This window comes from Corvus kubaryi, unplaced genomic scaffold, assembly GCF_017639235.1.
Source record: "Corvus kubaryi isolate FWS band 111438036 unplaced genomic scaffold, C.kubaryi_AGA036_p1.0 split2-37374, whole genome shotgun sequence".
Classification (NCBI taxonomy): Eukaryota; Metazoa; Chordata; class Aves; order Passeriformes; family Corvidae; genus Corvus; species Corvus kubaryi.
In genome coordinates, this window is record NW_024582082.1 from 1,780,887 (window position 1) to 1,807,889 (window position 27,003).

General features: G+C 43.4%; 1 protein-coding gene across 3 annotated transcripts in view; it reads right to left on the reverse strand.

Annotated features, from left to right (window-relative positions):
- LOC121658084 (glutamate receptor 1) overlaps positions 1-27,003 on the reverse strand; it is a 119,964-nt gene that overhangs the window by 32,884 nt on the left and 60,077 nt on the right. For all 3 annotated transcript variants that reach the window (XM_042014518.1, XM_042014519.1, XM_042014520.1), the window contains exons 5-11: positions 25,381-25,434; positions 13,572-13,733; positions 12,377-12,544; positions 7,595-7,699; positions 5,392-5,502; positions 4,222-4,428; positions 2,719-3,089 (exon numbers count right to left, since the gene is read on the reverse strand). In XM_042014518.1, coding sequence (XP_041870452.1) covers positions 2,719-3,089; positions 4,222-4,428; positions 5,392-5,502; positions 7,595-7,699; positions 12,377-12,544; positions 13,572-13,733; positions 25,381-25,434 — 1,178 coding nt within the window. The remainder of the gene's footprint in view (positions 1-2,718; positions 3,090-4,221; positions 4,429-5,391; positions 5,503-7,594; positions 7,700-12,376; positions 12,545-13,571; positions 13,734-25,380; positions 25,435-27,003) is intronic.

A 27,003-nucleotide genomic window follows, 5' to 3' on the forward strand; every position in this document is an offset into this window, starting at 1 on the left:
AGGAAAAATGAGTCCATGTGGTAGGGACTGTTCCACACCCAGTGGGGCCACTGGTCAGTGATGGTGCAGAAGGTGGACCACACACTCTGGTGGGAAATGTCCGAGAGCTCACAGCCTCCTTGGGCGGAAGCCATGCATCCACCATCGAGTCGTTCCCTTTATGGATTCGGAGGGATGGATTCCAGCTCATGCTCCAGCATCCAAAGGCACAACACAGACTGGCATCAGCTCCAGCTGGGGTTCTTCAAGACTGGCTACTGTCTGCCCTTTGTCACATTCACCCTGTCAACACCTAGACATGAAGGCTTCAGAGATTCAAGGACACCAGTTGACCACCTCCAAAGAGGCTATGAGCAGGTAACCCACAGCTCTGCTCTCTCCTGGCCATCCACAGGTCACCAAATTCACAGTGTGTCTTTAAAGTCCTTGGTAGGTTGTCCCCAGTGTACTTAAAAGCCTGTTTAAAGCCCTGCCTAGTAAGAGTGTCCTTAAAAAGGACAACACTTTCCTTCAAAAGCAAATTTTTGTCTCTTTGGGGGATTGAAGTTCCCTGGGGACTGGTCTGAGACTGAGGAATGCACATTTACAAGAGCAAGTTACTGCTGCAAACCCCACCACCCGCTGTGCTGAGTGATGTGTCTGCGGTTTTGATCTTACTCTTTTTGTAATGATAAATACACAGTGGCATATGCACTTAAAACAAGCACACTCTGGAAAAAAAACAAACCTCCAGACAAATTTCCCCTGCTTCTTTCAAAAAAAAACCTGGAATAAACAACCCAAAACCTCTACAAAAACAAAATACACCCCTGCACTTGCTCCTTTCTGCTGGGGAGAGAATGAGGGAACAGATGTATAACAGAAGCTATTTATGATGGCTAATGCATTACTGGGGAGATGCTGAGAGATAGTAGTGATAAGTTTAGAAGCAACTACATAGGAAATATATTAGAATAGAGCAGATATCCCCACCTGCCCACAGTGTCATTCTACCAAGTGTTCATTTCTAAATGATGTGCCACAGAAATCCTGCACTGGGTTCATGTGAAAAATACATGTGAAATACAGAGCGCACTCAGAGCCCTTCTGCACAACAACATCCTACAGAAATTCTCACTCTTCTGCTTCCTGCACAGAAATGTCCTTCTCCCCTTACAACCGTATCAAGGAGCTGTACTCAGAGTACTGAGAGTTGTAATAATTCCCGTATTTAATTTTTAAATTTTTATCATCTTGCCAATAGCTGTAGCAGTCAGAAACTGCTCTTGTGTTCCATGGGAAAATATTGGTTTAAATGAAATTGTAATTTTCATTATCAGGATGATTAAATCAACGACATTAAAATAACAATGACAGAATAATTCTCATTTCCCATTCCAAAGCAAAATAAAACAACACTTTGAAATGGTGATTCAAAGCATGTTATTTAGCTAGAGCAAATCTTGTTAGCTGAATCAAACCCACTGATCTTTCCCTGACACTTTTCATTAAAGATGTTACCAAATTTGCTGTTATTCAAAGCCTCATCTTTTCACCTCTCCATGCTCCTCCTTGGATCAGAACCCACCTATTGAAATGACCCCAAAGGAAGACTTTCTCTTTCCTAAATAACAATAAAGATGATAAGAACAACAATGAGAATAAAATCACAATAACCTGATCCTAACGCACGGGGCTGGTTACAAGACTGCAATAAAGTTGAAATTCCCTCTGCTGGGAAGGCTTTCTGAATTCTCTGCCTGGCCTCCAAATAACCAATGATCAGATAATAAAACATATTCATAAAGGCCGTCACTATCAAAGTGCCCTGCAGGCTGTTATTTCCCTGCTATCACAAGCTCATTAACATTTGGATAAATTGGCATCTGATAGCTAACAAGCTGGTGCCCAGTCTTCCTTGCCATCCCAGGGGAGCTGTGCTGAGCTGCATGGAGTTACGTCCACTTGTTGATAGAGCTGTGCCTCCTTCTCATCCCCTGAGCTTTGATGACACCACAGCAGGCTGGAAATCAACCTCTGCCTACTGTCTTCACCCCTAAGATGGGTATTTCTGGATGAAACTTCCTTTGAAGAGAAGGGAGACAAAGCCCCCCAAAGGAAGAAAAATTATCTAAGTAAATCACGAGAGTCTGTCACCAAAAAGTCCCTTTAGGAACACTTTGGGTGTTGGGTCCTACTGAACTTTCAGGCAGCAGAACTACTGGCTGAAATGGGAAGCAGGATGAAACTTGGTCTTTCTCTAACCTTTCTAAAGGCCAGTAAGAATTAAACCACTCGTGCTCCATAATGTTTGACACAGACCATATAACCTTTCATTGGGCACCTACTGCATTATTTCTCCCTACTTTGCTGGAAGTTTTCATCTTCCCTATAATGCTAGAATCATCTTATTTCTACTAGCAACAAAATAAATGACTGACAAAATTTGATTGCAATTGGGTGGCTTTAGAAAAGCTTGTTATAATTTCTGTAAATTCTCTCCAAAAGACTCCCCAAAGATAAATTTAAATGGTGTTTTCATGGTGTCAAGTTTGAGGTTCCAAGTTCACAGCTGTGAGACCTGTGAACCTTTGGATCCTTTCTGAGTCTGTAACCAATTCACAAAACTACACTATGGTTCAGGAAGGGAGATCAAAGTAGAACCTGTTCAGCTTCAAAGCACGCAGAAAGATTAAACCACACGAACTGGAAGAAGGTTCACTGGGAAAGGCAACCCACCTTGGAGAAATATCACATCCTTGCTGCATGAAAGCTCCCAGGGAGAACCAGAGGCTGTTGAATATTCCAAACTCATTTGTCTGGTCATTGGCTGGCTGGTCCCGTCCTTCCTCGAATTCCTCAGTGTGCCACTCGTAAGGGCTGAAGCGACTCACCAGGAAGAGGACAACGCTCACTCCAATGTAGGCGAAAACAATGCACATCCATATCTCATAAGCCAAAGGATCCAGAAAGGAAAAAACTCCTGGTTTGGACTTTTGAGGTTTTTTTATCATTATTGATATACCTAAACTCATGAACGGTTTAGAAAAGTCTATCACTTCTTCTCGAACCAGGGTGATGGTTAATGGTGCCACAGCCACATCCGCCCTCTGAAAAGGAGACAGAAAAGAGATTTGCAGACTGAGAATGAAATATATCTACTAACTGCAGTGTACAATCCTTTGATCTCTGTTTAACCTCATTATCTCAGAAGAAATCAGACAAAACTAATTCCAAGAAAAAGGTTAAAAAGGAGAAGCCCATAATATTGGTGGATTATTTCCATTTTATCGCTACTGATTACCAGATCTGTTTTGAAATCACAGCGCTTTCTTTTTGCAGCCGCCCAGCTCCTCTCATCTGATTTATCCACTGATGTCACAGTCTGATGAAGATGATTTTCTCTAAAAGAGCTTTATCATCCAGACATCAAAAGAGGCAAGGAAAGGCCAATCTCCTGAAAAAGGATGTCAGGATGTTTACTTCCATCAGGAACTGTTTTTTGATTGCATAGCTGATGCAGGAGAAGCGGAAAAATGTTCCAGCAACATTGATGTACACTCTCCACTAATTTTGCAATCCATCTTGAAAATGGAGAGGGAGATTGAAATGGCTGGCAGCATTTACAGTGGAGCTACCATCAGGAGACGGATCATCCCTGCTCCAACACAGTGTCACAGCAACCTGGGAACTGATGCTCCCTGCATGCTTTCCCTGGTAGGGAATGGGAAAATTAAACCCATCTGTCTGAGGGATGACCTAAGTATCACAGAGTATGAGCTACCAGGCCAAACCAGGTTTAGAAGTATAGGGTGCAGGTGTACATTCCTGATGATGGAAATGAGTGGCTGGACAGAAAGTAATCTTGTCCTACCATTCACCACTCATGTGCTGAGTGTTCAAAATCTTTTTCTTTTTTCATCCTGCCATTATCATGCAAATATAAAATAGAGTAAAATTTGGAGATTCTGCCCATGGGAAAGTATGACCTTTCAATACTTGTTCTTCTAAAAATGTAAAGAAAAAGAATCTTGGAACTGTTGAAAGGAAACGTTTTGACATTTCCATAGGCACAGAATATGCTGTCTCTCCCTAAATGAAAACATTTTACTTGGGCTGATTGTTTGAGCTGCAGTCCTCCGGAGAGCTCAGGCTGACAGAGGGCAGGACTCCTTCTAACTCTGGCGCTTGAGCGTGTTCCCAAGTAGAACTAAACGTCTTAGGACAAGGTTGGAAACTCACCCCATAAACGAGTTCTCCCACCATGCCGTTCCAGGTTTTGGTGTCGGGGTCCCGGGCTCCGTACTTGCCGTCGCGGACGATCTCCAGCCGGTAGTGGTAGCCCACGTGCTTGGCGATCTCGGCGGCCAGCTCCACGCAGTAGCCTTCGTACCGCTCGTTGCCCTCAAACTGGTTGGCGTTCTTCTTGAGCATCACATACGGGTCCTCCTGGCACACAGAAGAGAAACTTTGAGCCCCACTCCACATCCTGGAGGCACACACCAGCTCTAGCCCAGCGTCTGCTCCCCCTGCAAAGCTCTAGCTTTGTGTCCCTGTGCCAAGGGACACAGCCAACACACTGTGGGTTTATTCTAGAAGGTACAAAGTGTGATTTTTTTATTGTGGCATATTCTTTTTATTCATGCAGGATCTGTGCGCAGCTCCTGCAGCGATGGACCTGAGGAGAATGGAGTAGCTTGCAGGATGTGGGCAACAAACCTTTCAGCGTAGTTCTGCATGGGGTATTTAGGATATCTGAGCTGTGAATTTTTAAAGACATGCCTGCCTGTGTGGGCACAGGGAGAATCAAATCTGCTGGACAGGAGAGAGCCTTAAGGTGTTTAACTCAGTTTGGGTATTGTGTCTTCTCTGCAGACTCCCAGTAAGCAATCAACAAATTAGTAACATTTCATGTTGCTGCAGGGTACGTGTACACAATGACACAATACATGATATCCACATTATGGGGTACCTATTATTCCTTCATGATTATAGTGGAGATTTGCTTTAAAAGCAATGATTCAGCCTCTCTGAACAAAACAGCTTATCCTTCCCAAAACTGCAGCCCCCATTCTGTGGGATAAGTACAAAGCACAGGTACAATGTTCCTAATTTATCTATGTTGATGCCTCTACTCTCTTGTCATAATCTTTTGTATTTTCTACACTTAAGCATGAGAGCTCTTTAATACCTACTTAATTATCCACAGCAATTTTCAAATACCTTTATGGAGCCGGCAGGAAACAGTAAGTGCTATTATTATTATTATTATTACTATTATTGTTATTATTATTATTATTGCTATTATAAAAATGATATAATACAAAGAAGGGCACTTGAGTGGGAAGAGGGAGCCTGCACATCAGGGAGATGGGGGAGAGGGAGAGCTGGGATGGAAGTCATGGCACTTACTAGGATAGTCGTGACTATGTAGGTCCTGTTCTGGAGGCTCGTAGACTCGTTGCCACTTTGAGTATCTACGGCTATTGGGACAAGCTTCTCATCTTCATTCCAATAACCAATCTGCCCAATGCAAAACCAGGATTAATATGTCTTTGGAATATTAACCAAGATACAGTAGAAGGGTCATCCAAGTTGGATCAGCCTTCTCTGCATGTTCATACCCAGCCAGAGATCTCCTCTCCTTTTTCTTCATGTCTTTTGTGAGGGGGACAGGGAAATTCCCATCCCACTGTGCTTCCAGCCTGAAAATAATAATGTGCATGATGTGCTACAGTAGCACAGTGTTTGTATGCACATAAAAACATTTATCACATTGTTCTGGTGATTATTGCCATTCCTACGATGAGAGTTCACAATTTCCCCGTGTGATTTCCAAAAATAATTCTAATGGTGAACTTTCCTGCTGCATGTGCAGGTGCTAGAGGGTGATGAAAAGTTATCCTGTAGCTGAAAGCCTGCATGAATATAGGACTGATTGTTGAGACATCTTGAGACAACAGAACAAAAAATCAAGTCAGAAAAAACCCCCAATCCCCTGCCAGTGTCAAAAAGTTTGGGGTTATGAATAAACTGAACACTTGTAATGGGAATAACTCTCAGGTTAAATTCTGCTTAATAATGATTAGGGATTTGGGCTGATCCATCACTCCTTGTAGGTAAAGCAGAGTGCCACTGAATATCTCTAGGAAGATCATGGCTGAAGTTATCCACTTTGAGAGCTTAATTTTATAAGAGGTTTTCCATCACCTCATGTAAGTATGAAGCTGCCCGAACTCTGCTCATATGAAAGCAATTTCTTATCACAGTAAATGAGAAAGGGTATTAACCAGGGCATGACCAGGAGCCTGCTGATGGCAGATTAGAGATCATAACAGCTGAGGAGAAAAAGTCTATGCAGGCTTCTAATCCCTCCTCATTGCACAGAAAAAAGAACAGAGGGTGAGGAAAGAGCTCCCAAAGCTCTGCCCTAGAGCAACAAAAGTGGAGATGTGGGTGTTTGCTTTGCACCTCCAACCTGGTGGATCTAAAACACAATATGCATCATGGCAGTGATGCACGTCTTCCAAACAAATATTATTTCTGACAGTAAGTACATAGAAAAATCAAGACATTCAGCCACTCAATTTCATCTCCTCTAGACTCTCTCCAGGCTGCCAACTTATCAAAGTTCAGAAACCCCAACTGGACATGATGTTGCCTTGGTCCTCTTATGAATACTTTGTAGTGGAGGAAGACTGCTTTGTATGTCTTCAAAATGACATTTCTATTATTTGTCAAAGGAAATTTGCCTTTTTCTACTGGACTGTGGGGGCCTTTGGTCTCACACCTGCTGCTCTCAGGTGTAAGTATAAATTTGAGATAGGGGCTGTAAATATGGAACTTTCATTGTTTACATTTTTCTTAGTTTCAAACAAGTTTTTTATCTTTCAGGGGACTGAGGAGATGCAGAGAATGCCCCATTCCAAAAAATGTAGTAGCTCCCCTTTATCAAGAAATAACTGAGTTATTCTCTGTTCTTCAAATACATGGTATCTAAAGTGGGACATAAGCACCCAGAGTCAGGTTTTCAAAAGGATTAGCGTTTCAAGGCCTTGGCATCTCGGAACAAGGCCAGATTTTTCAAAGAGCCTGGGATACAGAAAGGGATCAAGACTTCAGAAGAGCACAAAGGTCTGTGTAGCTATTGGGACGTGGCTAGTGGTAAAGCTTTTGTCACTTCAAGGAGAGCAGAATTAGGTCAGCATAAAGGGTTCACTTACAATGGTTAGGGCAAACAGCTTCTGCCTGGCTCTGCCTTTGTTTATCCTTGGAAAAGTGGGAGGGCAAAGCCAGGCTGTCCTGTAGCTGGGCCTGCACCAACGCGCTGTGCCAACAGCAAAGGTAAGCTGACCAAGTTTTACCATCCTGGAAAATCTTTGCCACACCTGAAATGCTCTTGTTGCTCTTGATAACACCTTCCAAATGTTGTATTTTTTTATCAATGTACCAGTCCTCCCTAGAGCTTGGCTTTACTCATGCCTAGAGCTGGGAATGCACTTGTTGTGACTCCACAAACATTCATGAGCAGGAGTGCCTGTTGACACCCAGCCACGCTGCCACTCAAACATGGGCTGGAACCTGACACAGGATGTTGGGTCACACTCTGCTTTACCTTTCTGATCCCATCGTGTTTCATCTCAATCACGTGGAGGGTGTAGTTGGTCCTGCGTCCTTTCTCGTTAAACTGAACGTTGCCAGACAATCCTTCAAAACGGACCTTAAATACATAAATATCAATGAAGAGAGCAAATTGGTCAGCTTGTCATGAAGCAGCGGTTCAGCAGCACTGAGAGGGGAGGGGGAGAAGGGTGGTGAGTGCAGTCATTACTCTCAATTCCATGCAGGGGAGACAGCACATCTGCCTGAAACTGGGATTCCACTAAGGCTCGCTCTCCAGCATGCCTGGCTATGGTGAAACATAGATTTAGAAGAAACATAAAGATTTTGGTTATAGGCTAGCTGTGTTGAAATTAGTTAGAATAGGAAGGAATTTGGGCCCAGCTAGAGTTAATTAATAGTTAAGAGAGCTGGACCTGAAATGGGTTTTAAGATGTTAGTAACTGATTACCAAATAAGTGATGATCTGTCATTTGTATGTTTGCTTAGCTGTGCTTAGAATGAGGAATAGAAACATTGCTAAGTTGGTGTAGGGAACAAGGACAATTACCGATTTCCTCCCTTAGTGGGAACCCGTTCAAAAGTCATGCAAGAGGAAACTTAGAGGTCACTAAAGTAATTAGGATTGTTAAAGTTCAGAGAGGCAAAAAGGTCAAAATGAGGAAGATGAGTTACTTCATCTTTTTTGGGACCACTGACCCAATTCAAGACCACCAACTCAATTCAGGACACACACTACGCATGCTTAATGACATTTAAGCTCATTTCCATACGAAGAGGAGAATGGGAGGTATTAATGTTATGAATATGCATTTGTATTTTGGATATTCATAATATTTGGAAATAAAAAGTGTCGTGTTTGCTTGGATTGGGGCCCTGCATCTTAGGGAGCTATCCCACGCAGTGCCTGGCGCCAAATAAAACATACACTTTCTAACTCTAAACTGTTAGAGAGTTTTTGTCTGTCTCAGTTGGATATCGATATTAGATCGATATTCATATTTTGGTAAATCACTGGCACAACCATCCTCTTAACTAACTCATTTAAAAACCCTTTCTCTGAAAACTCAGTGGTTTAAAACTTAGCTCAGCCTGAGAGCTGGATCACCAATGTGAGCCCATCACCTCTTGGGATGTGACAGTGAGCTAAATCAGCTCTGAACGCCTTGAGTTTGTGGGGTTTGCTATTTTCTAAATCGGACCTGTAGTCAGGGTTCAGTAAAGAATTTGTCAGTTCAAATCAGGAACTGTAAATCAGGAGGAAATATGAAACCATGGCCACAGCTCCCAGCTGTCATCTTTTGATAGAGAGGAGTCTATAAGTTATCAAACAAATTTAATTACCTCTGCACCAGATTAATAAAATCCAACAATTTAGTATTGACATTTGCATAGGAAGCTTTGAGCCATAAATCTCTGCTGATAACACTGCCGAGCTGAAGTGATGCTCACATCACATCCCACACCCTGAACTTCTCCTTGCTGCAAAAGTGCCCAGACTGGAATGGAGAAGGGCTGCTGACTGGAATCACATACTGTCTGGGGACCAGGCAGTGGGGACCAGGAACATGGGAAAAAGAATGCAGATTTGGGTTTCTATGGAGACCACCCAGAGAAGTGCTCATGCCACTGGGTTAGGAATTAAAGGTTTATTCTCTGCCTTTCCACTTGCTTTGGACAAACCTCTTGTCCCTGCAACTGAAGTCTTCCCACATGCAGAATGGGAATAGGTATCGAACAGCCTTTTTAAATACTCTGAGATCCTCAGAGTAAAGACCCATGGTGAAGAAATGAGGCTGCATCATTACAGAGGAAATCTGTTGTTAATCTGCTTAAACCCTGTTTGTTTTCCAGCTGTTATAACAAAGGTTTGTCATGAAAATGAACATCTGCCAGCATTTTCTGAAGCTCTTTCAAACCAAGAGGTATTCCTGGTGACATTTGGATAAAGATGCTTTTCCCTTTTCACAAGACACAGCATGCCCATAAAAAATAGATGTGCTGAAAAAGCACCATTGTCTTAAGCACTCCCAAGCCTGCTTTTTTTCATGTCTCCTTTGGTTTTCTTTTCAGGTTCTGACCAATTCTGAAGCTCAGGTCACAGGTGCTTGTGTTTTGTAGCTTTGTATGCACTAAAAGGCAGGTTTACAGCATCAGTTTCTTCTATCTGAGTGAATGAAATCTTAATCCTGTGATATTCATGTGGCACTGAAACGGCAAAAAGGATCTCTGCTATCTGTGCTGCAGGATGCAGGAAAACTTCTCTGTCACTCACCATCCTCTGATGGCAAATGCAAAATGCAAAAATGCAATGCAAAATACAGTGAGGACTGACTTCAACATTGCTGAGCACCAGTCAAGTCAACTGGAGACATGGAGCACTTAAGCACATTTGTGTGTAAGACATGGATGGGCATGTGGCTCTTTGCTGGGACATCTGGAACAGAAAGATGCTGTTGTGGCCTTCTGTTTTACAGGGTTAGTCAGCAGTTAGGGAGTAGCTTTCTGCTTATTAGATGTGCTGATCACATTAAGATAAAAAAAGAATTTGTTTAAAATTATCATAACCTTTTAAACTACAATTGAAACCTTAGTGTAGTGGTTTTAAGCAATATTTTGTAGGCCTTTTCCTGCAAAAAAAAAAAGAAAAAAGGTAATTATCTTTAATAAAAACATACATTCTCCTGAAACATGCCAGATTTCTGCTTTTAAAAAAATGAAGAATGCTTCATATTTCTTTTCATCTTTGTTCCTGCCATCCATGAATCCTTGTTAGGAGGTTGTAGTGAAGTGGGGCGTCAGTCTATTCCCCCGGACAGGACAACAGGACAAGAGGAAATGGCCTCAAATTGTGTCAGGGGAAGTTTAGATTGGATATTAGGAAAAAATTCTTCACCAAAAGAGTTGACAAGCATTGGAATGGGCTGTCTAGGGAAGCAAGTGGTGGAGTCACCATTTCTGGAGGGATTGAAAAGATGTGAGGATGTGGCAGTGCTGGGGACATGGTTTAGTGAACTTAGAAATGCTGGGATAATGTTTGGACTCGATGATCTTAGATATTCCAACCTAAATGTGCTTATGATTCTGTGGTTCCTTCCTACACAGGAACAAGGCAACCTGAGAGCTTATTCCAGACATTTGAGTAGAAGCAAGCAGAGAAACCTTTTGCTTTCAAAAAGCTTATGAAATTTTGGGCATTAACAAATGGAAGGTGAAGAGAAAGCACACTGTGAACAGCTGCAGAATTGCTCTAATTGTGAAGTCTTTTCAGAAAGGATAACTCAAACCTTCAATCTTATTGTAAGTTATTCTATTTCCATCTGCCTCTTTCTTGCTACATTACTAAATACTGGAAGATTATCGAATTCATAGTTAAATTTTTGCTAGGAGGCTTCTTGCCCTGCCTGTTTCAGCATCTTTTATTTTGACCATCACAACTGAACTGGTCAAGCCTTTTTAAAATTATTCTTTTTCAGCTGTAAAGAAGCAGCTTTTGCAAATATGTCTTTATGCTCTTCGCCCAAAGTCACTCCAGCTGAAAAATTAAGACTTTTGAAATTGTTTTAATGAAAATATAAGGAAACTTCAGAGGAGATCTTCCAACACACACACAAAATTTTTATTTTCTAGCTGTCTAATTTTGATATCTTATTCTCATAAATTCAATAAAGGAAAATGCTGGAGCAGCTATTGCTCATCAGAAGACTTCCAAGTATTTCATGTTTATTAGGTAACCTATCTCCCTAATGCATCAGGGAGGCTGATTTTATTATAAGGGCTTGGAGAAGCTGTGACAGTGATTTGCCCAAGGTCATGCAGAAAGTCAGTGACAGGCTTGGGAACAAATTGAATCCAAGCAATAAAATCAAATCAGATGCCAAAACCCAAAAGATTTGGTTTTAAAGGAATTGTTGTTTACCAGTAAGCCAAAACCAAATCAAAACAAAACACTTGAGGAACTTTATATATGATACAAATTAACCACATAAATGTTATTTTTTTTGCCTTCTTCACAGTTAAGGAAAGAAGATGGGATAAGCTATATTTAGATAATACTGAACTAGCAGTATTTGCAAGGAATCCATCTATTTCTGTCAGGAAAAGAAGGAAAAGTGCTAGAAATGAATGTCAGTCTTGAAATTTAATGAAATTTTAAAATATTCTACCTTGGTAAGTCTTTGATAAGAGTGTATTATTTTTCTCTCTCTCTGTAATTTTCACATTGTGTTTTTGTTTATTCAAAAATCTAGATTCTGTGCAGGATGAAAAAAGCAAGACTATCAGATTTGAGGAATAAACTATCTAAATGGCTGCTCTTAAGACTTTTATGAATTCTCACAGTATGAAACAAGCTGTAATCTGCACTTTGAGAACATTTTGGTGACAGCCAATACATAAGGCAAAATTCACATGCATTCATTAGCAGGCTGGAACTGAAGCTGAGTTCACAGAGAGTCAAATAATCTGCAAAAAATATGGTCTGAGCAGGTCTTTGTCTTCGGGAGGGGAAGATACCATAGGAACCCTTGATTTTATGGGGTAATATTTTGGATTTTCCATCCCATAACGACAGAAGTTAAAACAGGCAAGGACCAGGAAAAGCACTTTGCTGGATGCACCCCCCAGCTTTTCAGACCTGTCTCTGCTCTGGAAGGATCAGTTGCTCATCCCAAGGGATTTGTGTCGGTGCTTCTGCCACTGCCCACCCGTCCTCCCCCGCCCTCAGGCTGTGCTCAGCCATGCTCTCAGCACACCCAAGCCAGCCTGGGTTCCAAACCTGCTGCAGGGCTCTCTGGATGTCGATGCCTTGTCCCCAGGGCACGGCGGGGTTGGCGAGGCAGTCGCCGGCGTTGCCGCGGCGGGAGATGTCGATGCGCTGCCGCCGGAGGTTCTGGAAGGCCTCGGCCATCACCCGCACCCCGTCGTACGTGAGGGCCGACGTGTACTGGAAAGAGAAACGTAACCCAGGGTAACTTTCCAGATGACCTGCTCTGTCCTCATCCTCCTGTCTATGAAGTTTCAGCAGCATCTTGCTCCCTGTAATCTCCACTGCCCTGTTGACTCCTAAAAGTTGAAACCAACTTTCACAGCTGGGAGACGAAGAATGTCCTGATTTCACTCCCTGAAGAAGAATCAGCCCTGAAAGTCATTCACCTGTTACAAGTCTTTGAGTTTAATTAGAAGCATTGACCTGACTTTTAAAGAATACATTATCCTGTGTAAATGTGAGCTAAGTGAAATCAAGAAACAGGGGACTTTTTCTGGTCACGGATGGAGACCAGGAAATTCCATCTCAATTGGCAAGAATTCTGCAAAAGATGAGTTTATTCAAGCAGAAACTAGTACAGAAACCAGTGCAAAACTCTTGGCAAGAACCATTAGCATTAACTCTTTTTTCTATGATTTAGTTGTTTTCAACTTTCCTGAACTAATTCCAAAGTTAACATTTCTATTGCAGAGTGTTTGTCACAAATGAATTCATTTTCAAATATTAAAGAGAAAAAAACAACCTCTCCCTCCACCCATCCCTCTGCACCTTCAGGGCCTTCTGTGTTAGGAATTAAAATACTTTTCCCTTCTGTTGTACACACTGATTTGAAATGCTCAAAAAGAACATCTGGAAAGACTTTATTATCACTGGATGTCTTGTAAACAAGCCAAAGGTTAAGGACTTAATGAGGCTTTTTGTTTTTTATATACTGAACATTATGAGACATTTAATTCTTAGCTTTGAGGGGGTAAAAATTTGCAGACCAAATGAATACATGAAATTGTGTATTTCTTAGGAGGTAGTAACTGCAGCCTGATAAAATTCAGACAACATTAAGGTACCTGGAACAGGTAATGTTCATAATTATATTGAGAGTTTCTCAAGTGAGAATAAAGAGCCATGTGTGATCACAAAGAGGTGAACATAACTTGAACTGAGCTAGATGGCCCCAAATTTAATGGGGGTTTTTTATACCACTTGCCTTTGGCCTCTTCCAGTCCACACGTGGATGCTCTCTGGCATCATTATTCCTCCACTGTTGCATGATCCTGGCAGGAACAGTATCTGTGTAATTCACCAACTGGAAGCCAGTGACATTGGCTCCACTCTCCCTGAATTTGGTCAGGTCAATGTCCATGAATCCCTGGTATAGGAGAGAAAGAGGAGAAGTTCATTGGAGAAAGACATCTCTGGGTGGGTAAGAGGAATTCTGCCTATGTATGGATGTGGCAGACAGCTCAGGAAAAATATCCTTCCTCTGGAAGGAAATGTCCGACTCAAGAGAGGAACCAGTTCCCTGACCATGGTGTGAACTGGCTTTTCTCACAGACTCTGAGCTGGCCATATCCTGCAGTTACCACCCAGGGAGACAAAGAATCATATTAACAACAGGTCACTTGCAAGAAAGCTAGCAGAGTAATGGAAAAATGTATCCTGAATAATGCTGGATGAAATGAACAAAATTTGTAAAATATATTAGAAAGTATTTGTCACCCAGCTCTAAATTTTATACAGAATTGTTCACCCAGCCCTAACTTTTGTGGACTCAGTCACCACTGGATAGGCTACTTCTTTTCAAATCGCAATTTATAGGGAAAAACAAATCCTGAACAATGAACTTTCAGCAGATCAGGAAGGAAGTGGTTGTTCAGCTTGTTAAAGGATTCTTGCTATTAGAAAAGCCAGTTTATAGAATTTGCTAATTTGGGAGAGAAAAAGGCGCTTTTTTAGACTTCAGGTTACTAATGAAATACATTTCTTTCATTTCCTCATTGTTCTTGTCTACCTCTCGCTCGCTGCATGGGATGAACACGTGTGCAAATACATGTGTGTATTGACTGGGGCAGCATTGCAGAATCAGTCACCCCCTTGAGTCAGAGGTGAAAAATTAATTAGAGACATACTGCAATACAGAGAAAGGGGTCATTTCTTGGTGTCCCAGCTTCCATCCCAACCCTGCGGCACTGCTGCTGTGCAGAACTGTTCGCTGTGGCTCCTTGCAGAGGTGCTTGGACAGGGGCTGTGCCCTCGCACTGTGTGTGGGACAGGCTGAGGTCTGGTGCTTTTTTTCTTTAGGAATACAAGCACAAGAGATGCAGTCAATTATTTGCACTGGCACCACCAGCAACCTTAATGCATGAGGGGAGATGAACAGGAGGACTGCCACAATGCAATCACTTGAGCAGCAGAGGAGCTGGTTTGAGCTCTGCCTTCTCCCTGCCCTGCTGCTGGGTGTTCTCTGAGGGCTCCTCCTCAGCCTTCCCCTGGGTTTCTCTCCCTTGCTTGTTCTCAGATACACCGTGATGGTGTGAGCTAAAAAAGCCAAGTTACATCATTTCCAGGAAACACCAATCAGGTTCCCAAAATGATGCTCTCTGTTCACAGGCTGAGGGAGCCAATTAGCTGATCAACTCCCAAAGTCAGGATCGAACCATTAGATGTAAACCTGTTTTGGGAACAGACCTTGCCAGGAAAAGACTAAATTGCCCTCTCACATCAGCGTCAGACTGAGGGAGTCATAAGTGACTCAAAAACTACTTTAAAGTCTTTCACACTTTTTCTTCCAGCATTTTGTAGGCAATTTGGCATCCACTTACAAGGCTGAGGATGGGATACTGGTGTGCAGATGCTCTAAATAGATGGCTTGTTTTGCCTCAAAGTACAGTGATTTAGGTTAAGAGAAAAAAAGTGGTATTTTGTGTGTACATACTCCTCAGAATGCTGGTTAAACCCACATCAATCTTGTTTGTAATTGCTGGCGTAGGGGTTTCAGAAAGCCAGAGCTGTGATTAATGAACAGGAAATGCAGCAGGATAATTGTCCCTGACATCTTAATGCGTTTCAGGCCAAGTGGTTTTTTGACATGTAGAGCTCCTAAGGTTCAGTAAGAGGGACCTCACAGGTTGCCAACTGGTTATTCATGGCTAGGACCAAATTACACTGGCATTTTGCTCCTGGGAGGTACTCAGGGGAAAAAGATCTGTCAAAAGAAGTTATTGCAGAGTAATTTGAAGTTTGTGCAACCAGCTCCTCTTTGGGAGACCTACAAAGGCATGAAGAAAAGTCCAAGTTCACTGCAGAGTATGAATAAGCTGTCTGGTGTATTAAGCCCCCTCAGAATGCAGATTTAAAGAGGAAAAGTCAAAAAAAATGTTATGACAGCAGTGATGAGACAGTACTGGTTGAAACCACTGCATTTTACTGTTTTCCCCAAACAAAACCATTCTGAAACTGAAGCAAATATTCAACAATATTCACTGGGATTCATCTTGCATAAAATTTTAAAATAATCTGAATAGATGAAAGGAATTATTTCTTCCTGAAGATTGTACTAATTTTTCCCCACTGATTTTTGACATCATTCAGGTTCTTTAAAAAGTGTGGAGACCTCTGAAGATTTTCCAATCATTTAGGGCAGTTGGGACCATAGAGGACATCATTAGCCTTGAAGACATCTTTGCATTTTGGCTGCTATCAATGGCTGAAATAATTGTTTTCACCTGTTATCCCTCCTCCACATGCCCCATTACAAGGACATCATAGGAATGCTCCTAATTACAAAGGAATTTTAATCACCACACCACTGAAATCTGCCCAGAGCAGGTCTGGGGAACATGAGAGTCAATGAACAGGGAAATCCAGAAGTCAAAATATTTTAGAAAATAATTCCCAGAGCAGGTGAATTCTTGCTAGCAAACATATAAACAGAAAGCCATCAAATGTTATACAAACTGGTTTTTGAAAATGCTTCTATTGACAAAGTGGCAGCAGGAATTCAATATGCTTATGTGCCCTTCTGGAATATCAGTCAGTGCTTGTAGGAAACAGAACAGGAGAATTACAGTATTTGCAACTAAAGAAATCATCAATCATCTGTCACTTTGTACTAACTATAGACACATATTGCAAAAACAAAAAAAAAGATCTTTTATTTAGTTTTCAACTGGCCATATTTGGGAAACAGAAAATAAATTCTTAAAACTTGGCTAAGGAAAGAGTGGAACCCATGACTAAGGGGCAGCAGCTGTGCTTTTGCAGCAATATGTTTAGCATCAACCAGTTTGGGAAAGAACTAGCCCAGAAATGCTTCTCTCTATCATCCAACCAAGCACAGCAAGAAGTGAACAGTGCTGGAAGGATGCTCTCCATGTGGTCCCATGGAAGTGATCAAATGGTTTTGAAACTGTTTCTAAAATTTGCCAAGGAATACTGGAAAAAACCCACTCTGCAGCCATGTCTGGAGCACAGGTCAGGGAAATGAGCTGAGTCCCTGGAATGTGGCTGTGCGTGACTTGCTTCAAGCTCTTGACACCTGAAGCATTTGGGATGTAGCTGCTGGACATGCAGGCATCAGGCTTCACCTCCCCACACAGCACTGACCATCCCCTGGGGAGGAAGAGGAGCAATAAGGGAACTCACACTTGGGTGTCCCTGGAAGAGCAGCCCCAGAGGGACCCAGAGGCAGCGCAGAGCAGCAGGGCCAGTGCCAGGATGTACTGCAGGGGAGACAACACTCCTGCAGGCACAGCTATCCCTGGGAGCCATCACAACCAGGCTGGAAGGGACACCCCATCAGCCACCCTACGGCAGGATCAGCTGTCCCTTTGACTTAAATTCACTTCACAAAACCACCTCAGCAAATCAGAGAATGTGGCCTCCAGCCTTGTACATGCCTGGAAAATGCCTGGCTCTCTCCAAATGCCACAGAATGAGCAGGCTGACAATAAACCACAAAAATCTGGTCCCATCGTGCTGATGGGCTGAGGCAGCTCCCTCCTCCAGCCTGCTCTGACTCACAGCATCTGCATCACACTGTTCCAGCAGCAGTCAGGCTGGGTTCAAAGGAGGGAACTTGCTCTTTAGCCCATACCATGGGCTCCTCTCTGCATTTATGAACCTCACAGAGCAATTATGTGCAACGTGCTGCTGTGAGGAAATAATATGGGCAGCTATTACAGACCTTTGTGGCTTCAAATAGAAAACAGTACTGGAAAGGGGTTTTTCCTCCTTGTGCTTTCCTTGATGCATCTGCTCTTTATGCTGTTCTTAAACTGAAAGCAGTTTTCAGCCAAAGGTTGTTTTACTGTCCCATTTGCTGCCTTGGTTGCTGGGAGAGGAATCAGCAGGTCACACATTTATATTCCTCTCCACTGCTTGTGGGCTCAATCATCAAAGGAAATGCATAATGCAGGAAGACTGATGACTTGAAATGGGCCTCATGAATCCATCTTGATTAAGAGGTCCACAAATGATCTGCCTTGAAAAGAAAGTCCCTCCAGAAATGAACCAGCTCCTAATTTATACCCTGGACACTGTGAGGAGCCAGAACACTGAGTGGGCAGTGCAGGCAGCTAGCTCCCAGTGTAGGGAAAGCCTCATCCCTTTGTGCTTCCCTCCTCAAATCTGCCAGTATCACTGACTTCCCTGCATCTCTCCTTCCACCCTCATATTTCACTGCCTCACCATCCTAAACCTCTGCCTCCCTCTGCACACTGATGACATTTGGTGGCACAGCTGCTTGTGGGACACTAGGCCAGCCCACAGGAATGCACCCAGACATCGAGAGGCAGCCAGCCACTGCCCCACACCCCCAGATTCTCTTTGTACTTCACTGAGCTCCCATTAATTGCTGGCCTTTCCCTGCAGGTGCCTCCTGTGGTGCCTTTGAAGCTGCAGGAGCACGGGCTGAGCTCTGGGCAGGCTGTGGCTTAGCAGCTCAAAACCACCCCGCAGCCCAGTCGAAAACCTCCCTGCCTGTGCTCCAAGCCTCCTCTTTTCCTGGGAGAAAGGACCTTAGAGAGTCTCCTTGAAGACAGACATGTTCCTGAGAAACAGTGTTGTTTTCTCTCCTCCTGCTGCATCTTCTGAGCTCTCCAGTTCTCCCCCTGAGCCTGGCAAACTCAGTTTTGAATGAGGAGAGGGAAAAACACCCCTTTCTCTTGAATTGCCTGGAGAAGGTTTGTTGGCTGAAGCTAACAGAGTCCCCTCATCCCAGGGAGGAGCATTAGGTTTTTAAGTCCCTTTCTGCCCAGGATGAAGAGACTAGAGTCTGCTTTTTCTTTTCTTTAATAGGTTGCACACTGAAATACTCCTTTTCAAGCCAAAAGCATTTAAACAATTTATCCTGAGCTTGGGTGGGTGCCACAGAAACCTGTGGCAGCATCGGGAAACTGGCCCAGCTCTGTTTAAATGCATGACTTGCAATGCCAGACTACTTCCTCGTAGCAGATTTTATGATTATAAGAAACTTTGCAAAGCAAAATTTTTGCTTCTGAATGGCTGTAGATCAGCTGAGTGAATACAAAGTGGCTCCTGTCATTCCAAGGTACGCCAGTGACTTACTGCAGGGAGCAAAAAATCGAGTGTTTCCAGACGGAGCATCTCTAATATACCAAATTATCTTCAAGCTTGACTTCTCCAGTGAAGCATCATTCCTCACTCCCATCACTGTGTATTAATAAGGAGGGTTATGTCAAAAAAGAGCCCATCTGCTCCAGTCTCATTCCAGTGTGCCTTCCAATGGGAGAGGGCTTCTTCTCCTCTGCAGAGTTATTAATATGTCAAGTCCCATTGTGGCAGCAAAACTTGTGAGCCCTCACAGTAACTTAGAAGCAAGTGAAGAAAGGGAAAAGAAAGACAGGAGAACGGGGCACTATCAGACAGCTCCCCAACCCTGCAGCTCCATGAGTGTGTTTTGTCCTGACTATAGATACAACACAAACCAAGTGAGGTGAGAATTCAGACTTCAAGAACAAGGGATGGGAGATGAACAGCACCTTTTCCTTGGTGCAGCTCTGCAGATTTTCTTTGTGATATTATTTGCCCAGTCCTGCAGCTGCAGCACATTCTGGATATAAATGACCATACACATCTTGTCAGAAGGCTCAGTCCAGGCAGGGGAAGAGATGTTCTAGGTGGATGTTTGTGCATTAGAGAGCTTTCAGCACATAAACTGATTTAAAGGTTTGGGAAATGTGCCGTGCAGTGGCAGATGCCATGAATTCAATCAAAGATATGATTAAGGGATGACCTGATCACAGTTTACAAGGACCAAAACATCGGTAATGGAATATTTGTCTAGCAAACAGAAGCATAAATCTGGTGCAGGAAGCTGAAGCTAAGCATGTTCTGACTAGAAAACAGTGCAAATGAAGTCACCATGAGGCAGATTCTATGGATTCACACATCACCACTTGCCACTTGAGCTGGGGTAATGGATTAGGAGACTGCAAATGGCTGAGGAAACCTGTTAGTTTAACACCATTTTGCTGAAATTTAAGCAAACACTATTTTCCTTCCAATAGCTGTAATATAACCTGTCAATTACTCACCTGATGCTCTGATTTTTTTAAGCCACAGTAAGTCACTCATGTTTTTGAGCCCTCATTAACTATTGCAAAAATCCTCCCAAGGTTGCTGTTCATATTCTTCTGTGTGGGCAATTTTTGTATCAAACCAGATAATTTTCTCATACATGAGACGCTCTAGTTCAAGCAAAAATTAATTCAGGGCACTGCTGTGTCTTTTACTACCAGTAATTCAGATGAGATAATGTTATATGGGGTTCTTCTGCTGGATAATTTTTGAATTGGGACAGAAAAGCTGTTTGGAAGTGAAATGCAGAAGTTTCACTGATATGTTATATTGTCTTTCTCTGCACAGAAAACGAATTTGTCTCATGAGCCCACTTGCACCAACCTCTCAGGAGGAAGAAAGGTCTAACAGGCATAATTTTAGAACCTTAAAATAACTTAGGACATCTTTTTCCAATAGAAAAACATAATTTTTGCAAGACCAGGCATCTTGAGATCTTGCCAGGACAAGGAGATGCTGTACACATCCTTCTGGAAACTCCACAAAACAGGTTATCAAATCAGTGAGTGATGCACACCTGAGCATTGCTGACCTTGTTTGTACCACGAGTCAGCAGCGCTTCAGGGACCAGGAGACAGCGTTAAGAACTGAGGGGGACTCAGATAAATGTGGCATCTTTCAAGGTGATGGGAGACAGAACCACAACATTTTAGCTGCAGGGAATGGAGCCATCAACACCTGGCCAGTGCCACAGGTCGCACTGTGCTGGGCAGGTACAGCCCTTGCTTGGGCAGCACAGACCCTCCCCACACAGCCACAGCACATGCTGCAGGTGTGGGTGTCCTGCACTGCTTTAGGGGAGTTGCTCTCTGCCTGTGGATGGCCAGTTCAGGAGGGTTTCTCTTCACTCTCTGCACCTGGTGTTGGTCTCACATGGCTGAGTCTCAGCCCTGCTGGTACAGAAGTTCTTCCTTCTGTGTTTTGTCTACAAAAAATCAAAGCTGCCCATCCAGCCCAGAGGTCAGAACTGGATCAGCCCAGCACATCTGTGTGACTCCTGCACAGGCCACTCTGCTGACAAAGCTGCTGAGCTGGGGGAAATGATGGCAAATTATTTTTGCTTTTTTTCTTTTATGTGTTCTCCACAGCCTATTGCTGTATCCCTGGCTAATTTTCCCAGTACTTTTCCCTACGTTTTCCCTAGGCAGAAAGACAAAACACATTCCAAAGCCCCAATCCTATCTTGGTCCTTTCTGGGAAAAAACAGCTCTTCAAGGCGCATTTTCATAAACAAAGTTTAGTTTCCATCTGAGGGGGGGGTGGATTTAGAGAAGGTTGAACCAGGGGAAATTGCATCACCTCTTTTGCTCCTAATTGGTGATTTTTGTCAATGACACTAATTTGCTAAGCTTATAACACTCTATTCACCCCGTGGGGTGGTGGCCTTTTTGTGAACATTTTCCATATCTGCCCCTGGAGGCCTCCAATAAAGACCAACCTTTCCAGTACCTCCTGTACAAATATTATCTCCAAAGTGTGTTGTTTTATTTCTAGGTTCCTTAAGGCATCTCTGGTAACCTCCACCAGCAGCACAACTGCCAGCAAAGGGAAACTGTCCCTGGCCTAACTCAGTGCTGACACAGGCTGATGTAGAATGGCACAGGGAATAGTGCTTACCTTTGCTAATCAACACCGTTTTTATCTTTACTTTTCCCTGCTACCCCTGCCATCAGCAATCTCATACACTTATCTATTCATCTTCAAATAAAAGAGCATTTGCTAAAAGACCAACCTGGACTAATGCATCAGGAAAGAAAAAAGAGGCTAAAACACTGCATGTGGCAGCTGTCTTTCATACTTTCCCTTTAAAGACAGGTCACACGAATGTCACTTATTTAATGACAAAGATTTTTCTCTGCCCAAGAGAGCTGGTGCTCTCCCACTACTGACAGTAATCAGCTCACATCCATGGCATAGGACAAACAGATCCACAAAGCCAAGGTTATGGGCAAAATGCCTGAACATCAAAAGAAAGGAATCCCAGAAGTTTCTAAGCTTGTTCCTCTGATAGTATTGACTGTATTTTTTTTCCCCTTTGTGGTTGCTAGAACTGATGATCTCAAAGGCTGAGAACAAAGCTTAGAAAAATAAGACTCACAAAAACAAACACTTCTTAAAGTTGCCAAATCTCTTTGAATTCCAGAGGGGAAGAGAGGGAAAGAGAGAGAGAGATGACTGCAAACCTCCAGTGCCAGTGCACCTGACAAATACCCAGGTTAGCTCTGGTAAAAGCTAACTGGGGTAACTCTGATGGGTACTGGTTGAAGACCAGGATTTCATCAGTGTGCAAAAGCCATGAACAGTGCCAAATTTGGCTCAAGGCGAGGCAGGGATGCCGACAGAAACCCTTTCCCTGACAGGAATGTTGCAGTCAAACCTTTGTGGGATGGGCAGGGGTGGGCAGACAAGACAGGTTGTGTCTTTAGCAGGCATAGCAGGTTGAGAGAAGGATGTTTGCCCATGGCCTAAGGTGCAGAATGGTTTCATTTTGTTTGTGAACACAGAAATAATATTGTCTCACCTTGGCAACAGCAATTTCACTGAAAAAGAAAGCTGTTCCTGCTAGGAAATACCAGCTTTGACTTGCTGCTGTCAAATTCTGCTCAGTACTTTACTACAGCTCACCCAGAGCAACTGCTGGGCAAACACACAGCAAGGTTAGTGCAAGGCAGTGCCTCTTTGCTCATGGATTGGCTGTGGCCAGGCAGGGAATTCCTCCATTCCAAAATGTGCCTATGGATGATTTTTTTTAGACCTTATTCAGCCTGTGCAATGCTGTTTTGCATTCATGATGGAGCACCAGGTTGAAGCTGCTGCAACTGGGCAGTGGTGTGCTGCTGCTGCTTGGATTTTGGCTGTGTATAGCTCTGAACAAGCATATAGCTAAAACCAAGGATTTAAGTGGGGTTATGCAGAAATGTTTCCCAATGTTTGCTTCCAGTGTGTCATTTCCATAACTGAGTCCCCATTTTTCCATGCCCAAGTAGGTTAGGCAAAAGGCAGGTGTTGAGAATTCACCCCCTGGCTCCAGATAGTGCAGGAAACTTGGTGGCTACAAACCAGCTGAGGATTCCCTTGACCTCATCTTCACACAGGGTGAGAATCCTAAACTCAGGACTTCCTCAGCCAGCGTAAGGTACAAAAAATAACCCGTTTGGAAACCAAACACTTCCAGGTTTTAGCTCTTAATTTATTCTCTGACGACTCAGTGCTCCAGAATGAGCCACTTCCCCAAGGCAGGGCTGTTATCCAGGCACGCGGGCGCGCACGAGGGTACGAGTGTGTGTGGGCGACGCACGCCCTGTCATCCTGGGGCATGTCTACAGGGGAAAATACGGGGTGGTTAAGGTCTACCACTACGTGTGTGAGTCAGTGAGAATAGATTACAGCATGCTACGCCCTCTGAAGGCTCTAATCCAGCGATGAGGTGTCCTCAGAAGAGGGTTAAACCTACTGTTATCTCTTGGATCAGAGCATTCGCACCAAGGTTTAACCCTGCCAGATGCCATCTTCTGCCAATCTCTTATAAAATCCCTGGCTATCCCCACAGAGGGAGGTTTGCTGTCCCTCCTTGCTGCCCTGTAGTCTCAGAAACAAGGGATCTTCAGGTCCTTTTTGCCATTCTCCTTACTAAACCCATTATCCCGTAGCTCTTGTGTGGGTGCAGCACATCACAAGAACTGATTTGGCTTCTGGTGTCCGAACCTGCCCACGATTTTTTGCCCTGGAAAGGACCTCCTTAACCTTGAGGGGTGCCAGGACTTTTTTAAAATAGTTTTCCTGTGTTGTCTGACTATCTCCTATTCTTTTTTTTTTCTGTTTAAAAATATTCCTCTCTCTGGCTTTTGGCTCTTCTGTGATGCTGGGTTTTAAGGGGCAGGAAAGACCAAAGGTAAAGCTTGAATTTCTTTCACTCTGTTTCTTTTCCCCTGAATCCAAGCTGCTTGAAAAGCACACCAGTGAGTTCTGCTGGTCCTGTCACTCTGGGACCCAGAGCCCAGTCCACTGAGCTGCAGTGGAGGCAAAATCTCCCTGCAGAGGGGTTGGGGAAATGAAAAGCATTTTGCTCCGAGTTAATTATTTATAACCCATGTTGGCTGAGTATGCAACCTCTTCCAGCCAGCTCTGTCCTCTCAGCATTTGTGCAAAGGCTGAGAAAACACATTAGAGATGGGACAAGTGTACTTTGTCTGGGTAAAATTGGGAGAGCATGGTATCCTAAGACAGAGGGAAATGTCCTTCAAATCTCCTACACCTGAGTGTTAGTTCACCTCATGCCTTGCACATATTTATCCTTATGAAACTGTGCAGAGAGAAGAGGTGATGCTCTCATTCAGCCTTCCACGTGGGTGTACATAAAATTGCATAGACACACTCACTCCAGTGACTCCAGCTCACTTCCCTGCTTAACTTTAATGAAGGGACTTTCATAAACATCCAGGACCTGGGTTACAGCAAATAATAATTTTTTTAAAAAATTAGCAACTGAAGTTATTGGCTGCTCTATGATTTTGCATGTCTCCCCCTGCACAAGGTAACATTTTTATCTCTGTAATTACATGGTAGGCAGCTAGCACAGGGTGCAGGGTCAGTACAGGGCACTGCAGGGTAATGATGTGGCCATTTTTGCCTGGTAAATGACAGAGTTATCTTGGGACTGAGAAAAGGAGAAGGGCAGCAACTGCTTGACTAATTGGTAGTTTAAAGTTTAATTACCCCAGGGCTGACGTGCTATCTCCCAGATGCAGCTCTGTGCTGAAAGAACAAGTCCAGAGCCTGCACATGGCTCACCCCACATGGACACAGGAGTCCAAGGGCGAGCAGTCTCAGCCCCAGACTGCCAACACCAGCCCATCCTCTGCTGTGCATCCTCCTGGATGGATGGATACATTTGGGGAGGAGAGGGTAGGAGCTCTGCTGTGGAAAACCTCCATTTCTCTCTCTTACCTCTCCCCAAATCTCCCTTTGCAAAGAAATTTTCCATCCTCCTGTGAGACTTGCTCCAGGAAGATGGTCCTGCCACTGCCCAACACTGTTCTGTCCTCAGGCAGCACCTTCCTGCATTAAAGGGAGAATCCTTTCCTTAAAGAAGTCTTTGCATCCAGTCCTTTCCCTAAAGCCATGACAGTCAGATTTCATTTAGCACCAAGGGGGAGTGATAAAATGTCTTTGGTGGGCATCTGTCATCCAGCCAAGGTCAAACCACCACAAAACCCCAGCACACTTGGAGATACCCTGCAGATAATCTTGCTGGCTCAAAAGAGAAAACTCCACAACAAGAACATAACAGAAGACTTTGATTTTTTTTTTTAACCTAAATGGTGGGTGACATAAAGGGTGTGCAGCTCAGTAATTATGAATATAGTGCTTTACAAAACTCTGAGATAGAAAAAACCCCACCAAATAGGGTAACTCACCATATTTGCCAGAATGTAGTGGTACCCATTCCCATTTTTTTCAAGCTTGATGATCTGCAAGATAAAAATCAAGGCTAATTAGCAGAGATCAACTAAGGAAGAAGAACTTCAGTTATCTGCCCTTTCTCGCTCTTATTTTTCCTTGCTGAGACTATTCAGCTGGGAGCAGGAAGACACAGCAAAAGAAAATTCACGATCTTATTAGAGGTTGGACAGAGTGTCACACATGATATCTGAGCAGCAAGTCTGGAATTAGACAGGACAAGATCCCCAAGAACTTTGTACAGGCAGGGAAAGAAAATCACCAAACCAACCTGTTTCCTATGGGCTTGGGGGAAAACAACAAAAAGCCTTAACAAGATTTGTATTTCGGACGCCAAAGGAACAAATGGGGAGTTGGAGTCCACGTGTCCCATGAACGCAACTGACACATCAAGCAAGACTAGAGAGCAATCTTGCACATCCTCCAGGCTCCAGTCCCCGCTGCAAACACCTGCCTGGGAGAGGTGGCTGGAAGTTTAGGCTATGGGTAAATGTTTCTGCTTTAGTGCATCAGTGTAGCTTCAAATCACAGAATGAAGCTGTCTGGGCAAGCCACAGAGGATTCCCCTGCATGTTCACTGAGCTAATTAATATATTCATATGCATGGTGTACAAATGTATGTGCTTTGCCACTCATTCCTTTCTCCCTGATGCTGCAGAGTCAGGTTTTTATTTCCTTTTATCAACACAATTGCTTACCAATCCGTAACAACGGAGCTTTTCTATGTTAACTGGAAGAGTTTCCCTTTCTTTTCCCTTTCCACCTGTTGCAGATTTGCCTGTAACTGAGGGGAACAGCGACACTTATCAGATGGCCCGTGTCTTTTTCTCCCTCGATTTAAAAAGGGTACAGAAAGAATACAGCTAAAAAATCTATTGTTATCGCTGACTCCATTTTTTCATTGAAATTCCACTCTATTGATTTCCAGCAGCACTATTAAATTCTTACTAGTTTACTAGAGTCAGATACCATCTGCATTTGAGCCACTCTACACACAGAAAGAAGAAAGTGGAAAAAAAAGGCCCAAACCAACACGCCCTCAAAGCCTGTACAAACACAAGATTTGCCAGTTTCTGAGAGAACTCTGCTGTTTCCATTAGGTTTCTTGGCTGGCAATACTACCTCTTATTTCCATTGTCATAAGAATTGATTCTGAATTGCTGCCTGCATTGCCAATGCTCAGAAAAATCTGCACAAACTGCAGTTAGGCCAGAAAGATCCTCATAGCCAGAATGATCACAAGAGCACTGCTGTGTTGGATTCAACCAGAATCAGTCTACCCAGGACTCCTCTCTGATACCAGGCTGGCAGCAGGTACTTGAGAAGTGTCAGATAAGGGCAGAGACTGATCCTCCCCATGGGACAGCACTCCCAGATTATCATGAGCAGTCATTTAGGGATTTCCAAATGGATTATAAATGAGCTGACACTTGCTCTGTGCAACTGGTTCATCTGCCTTAGCCCTTCTCTGATGAAGTACTCTTGTATGCATAATAAAACTCATCTGGTTCTCACCATTAACGTGGTGGTGGCAATTAACTCCAATGAAGGCTTCATTTAGAAGCAGTTCCTTGCACAGC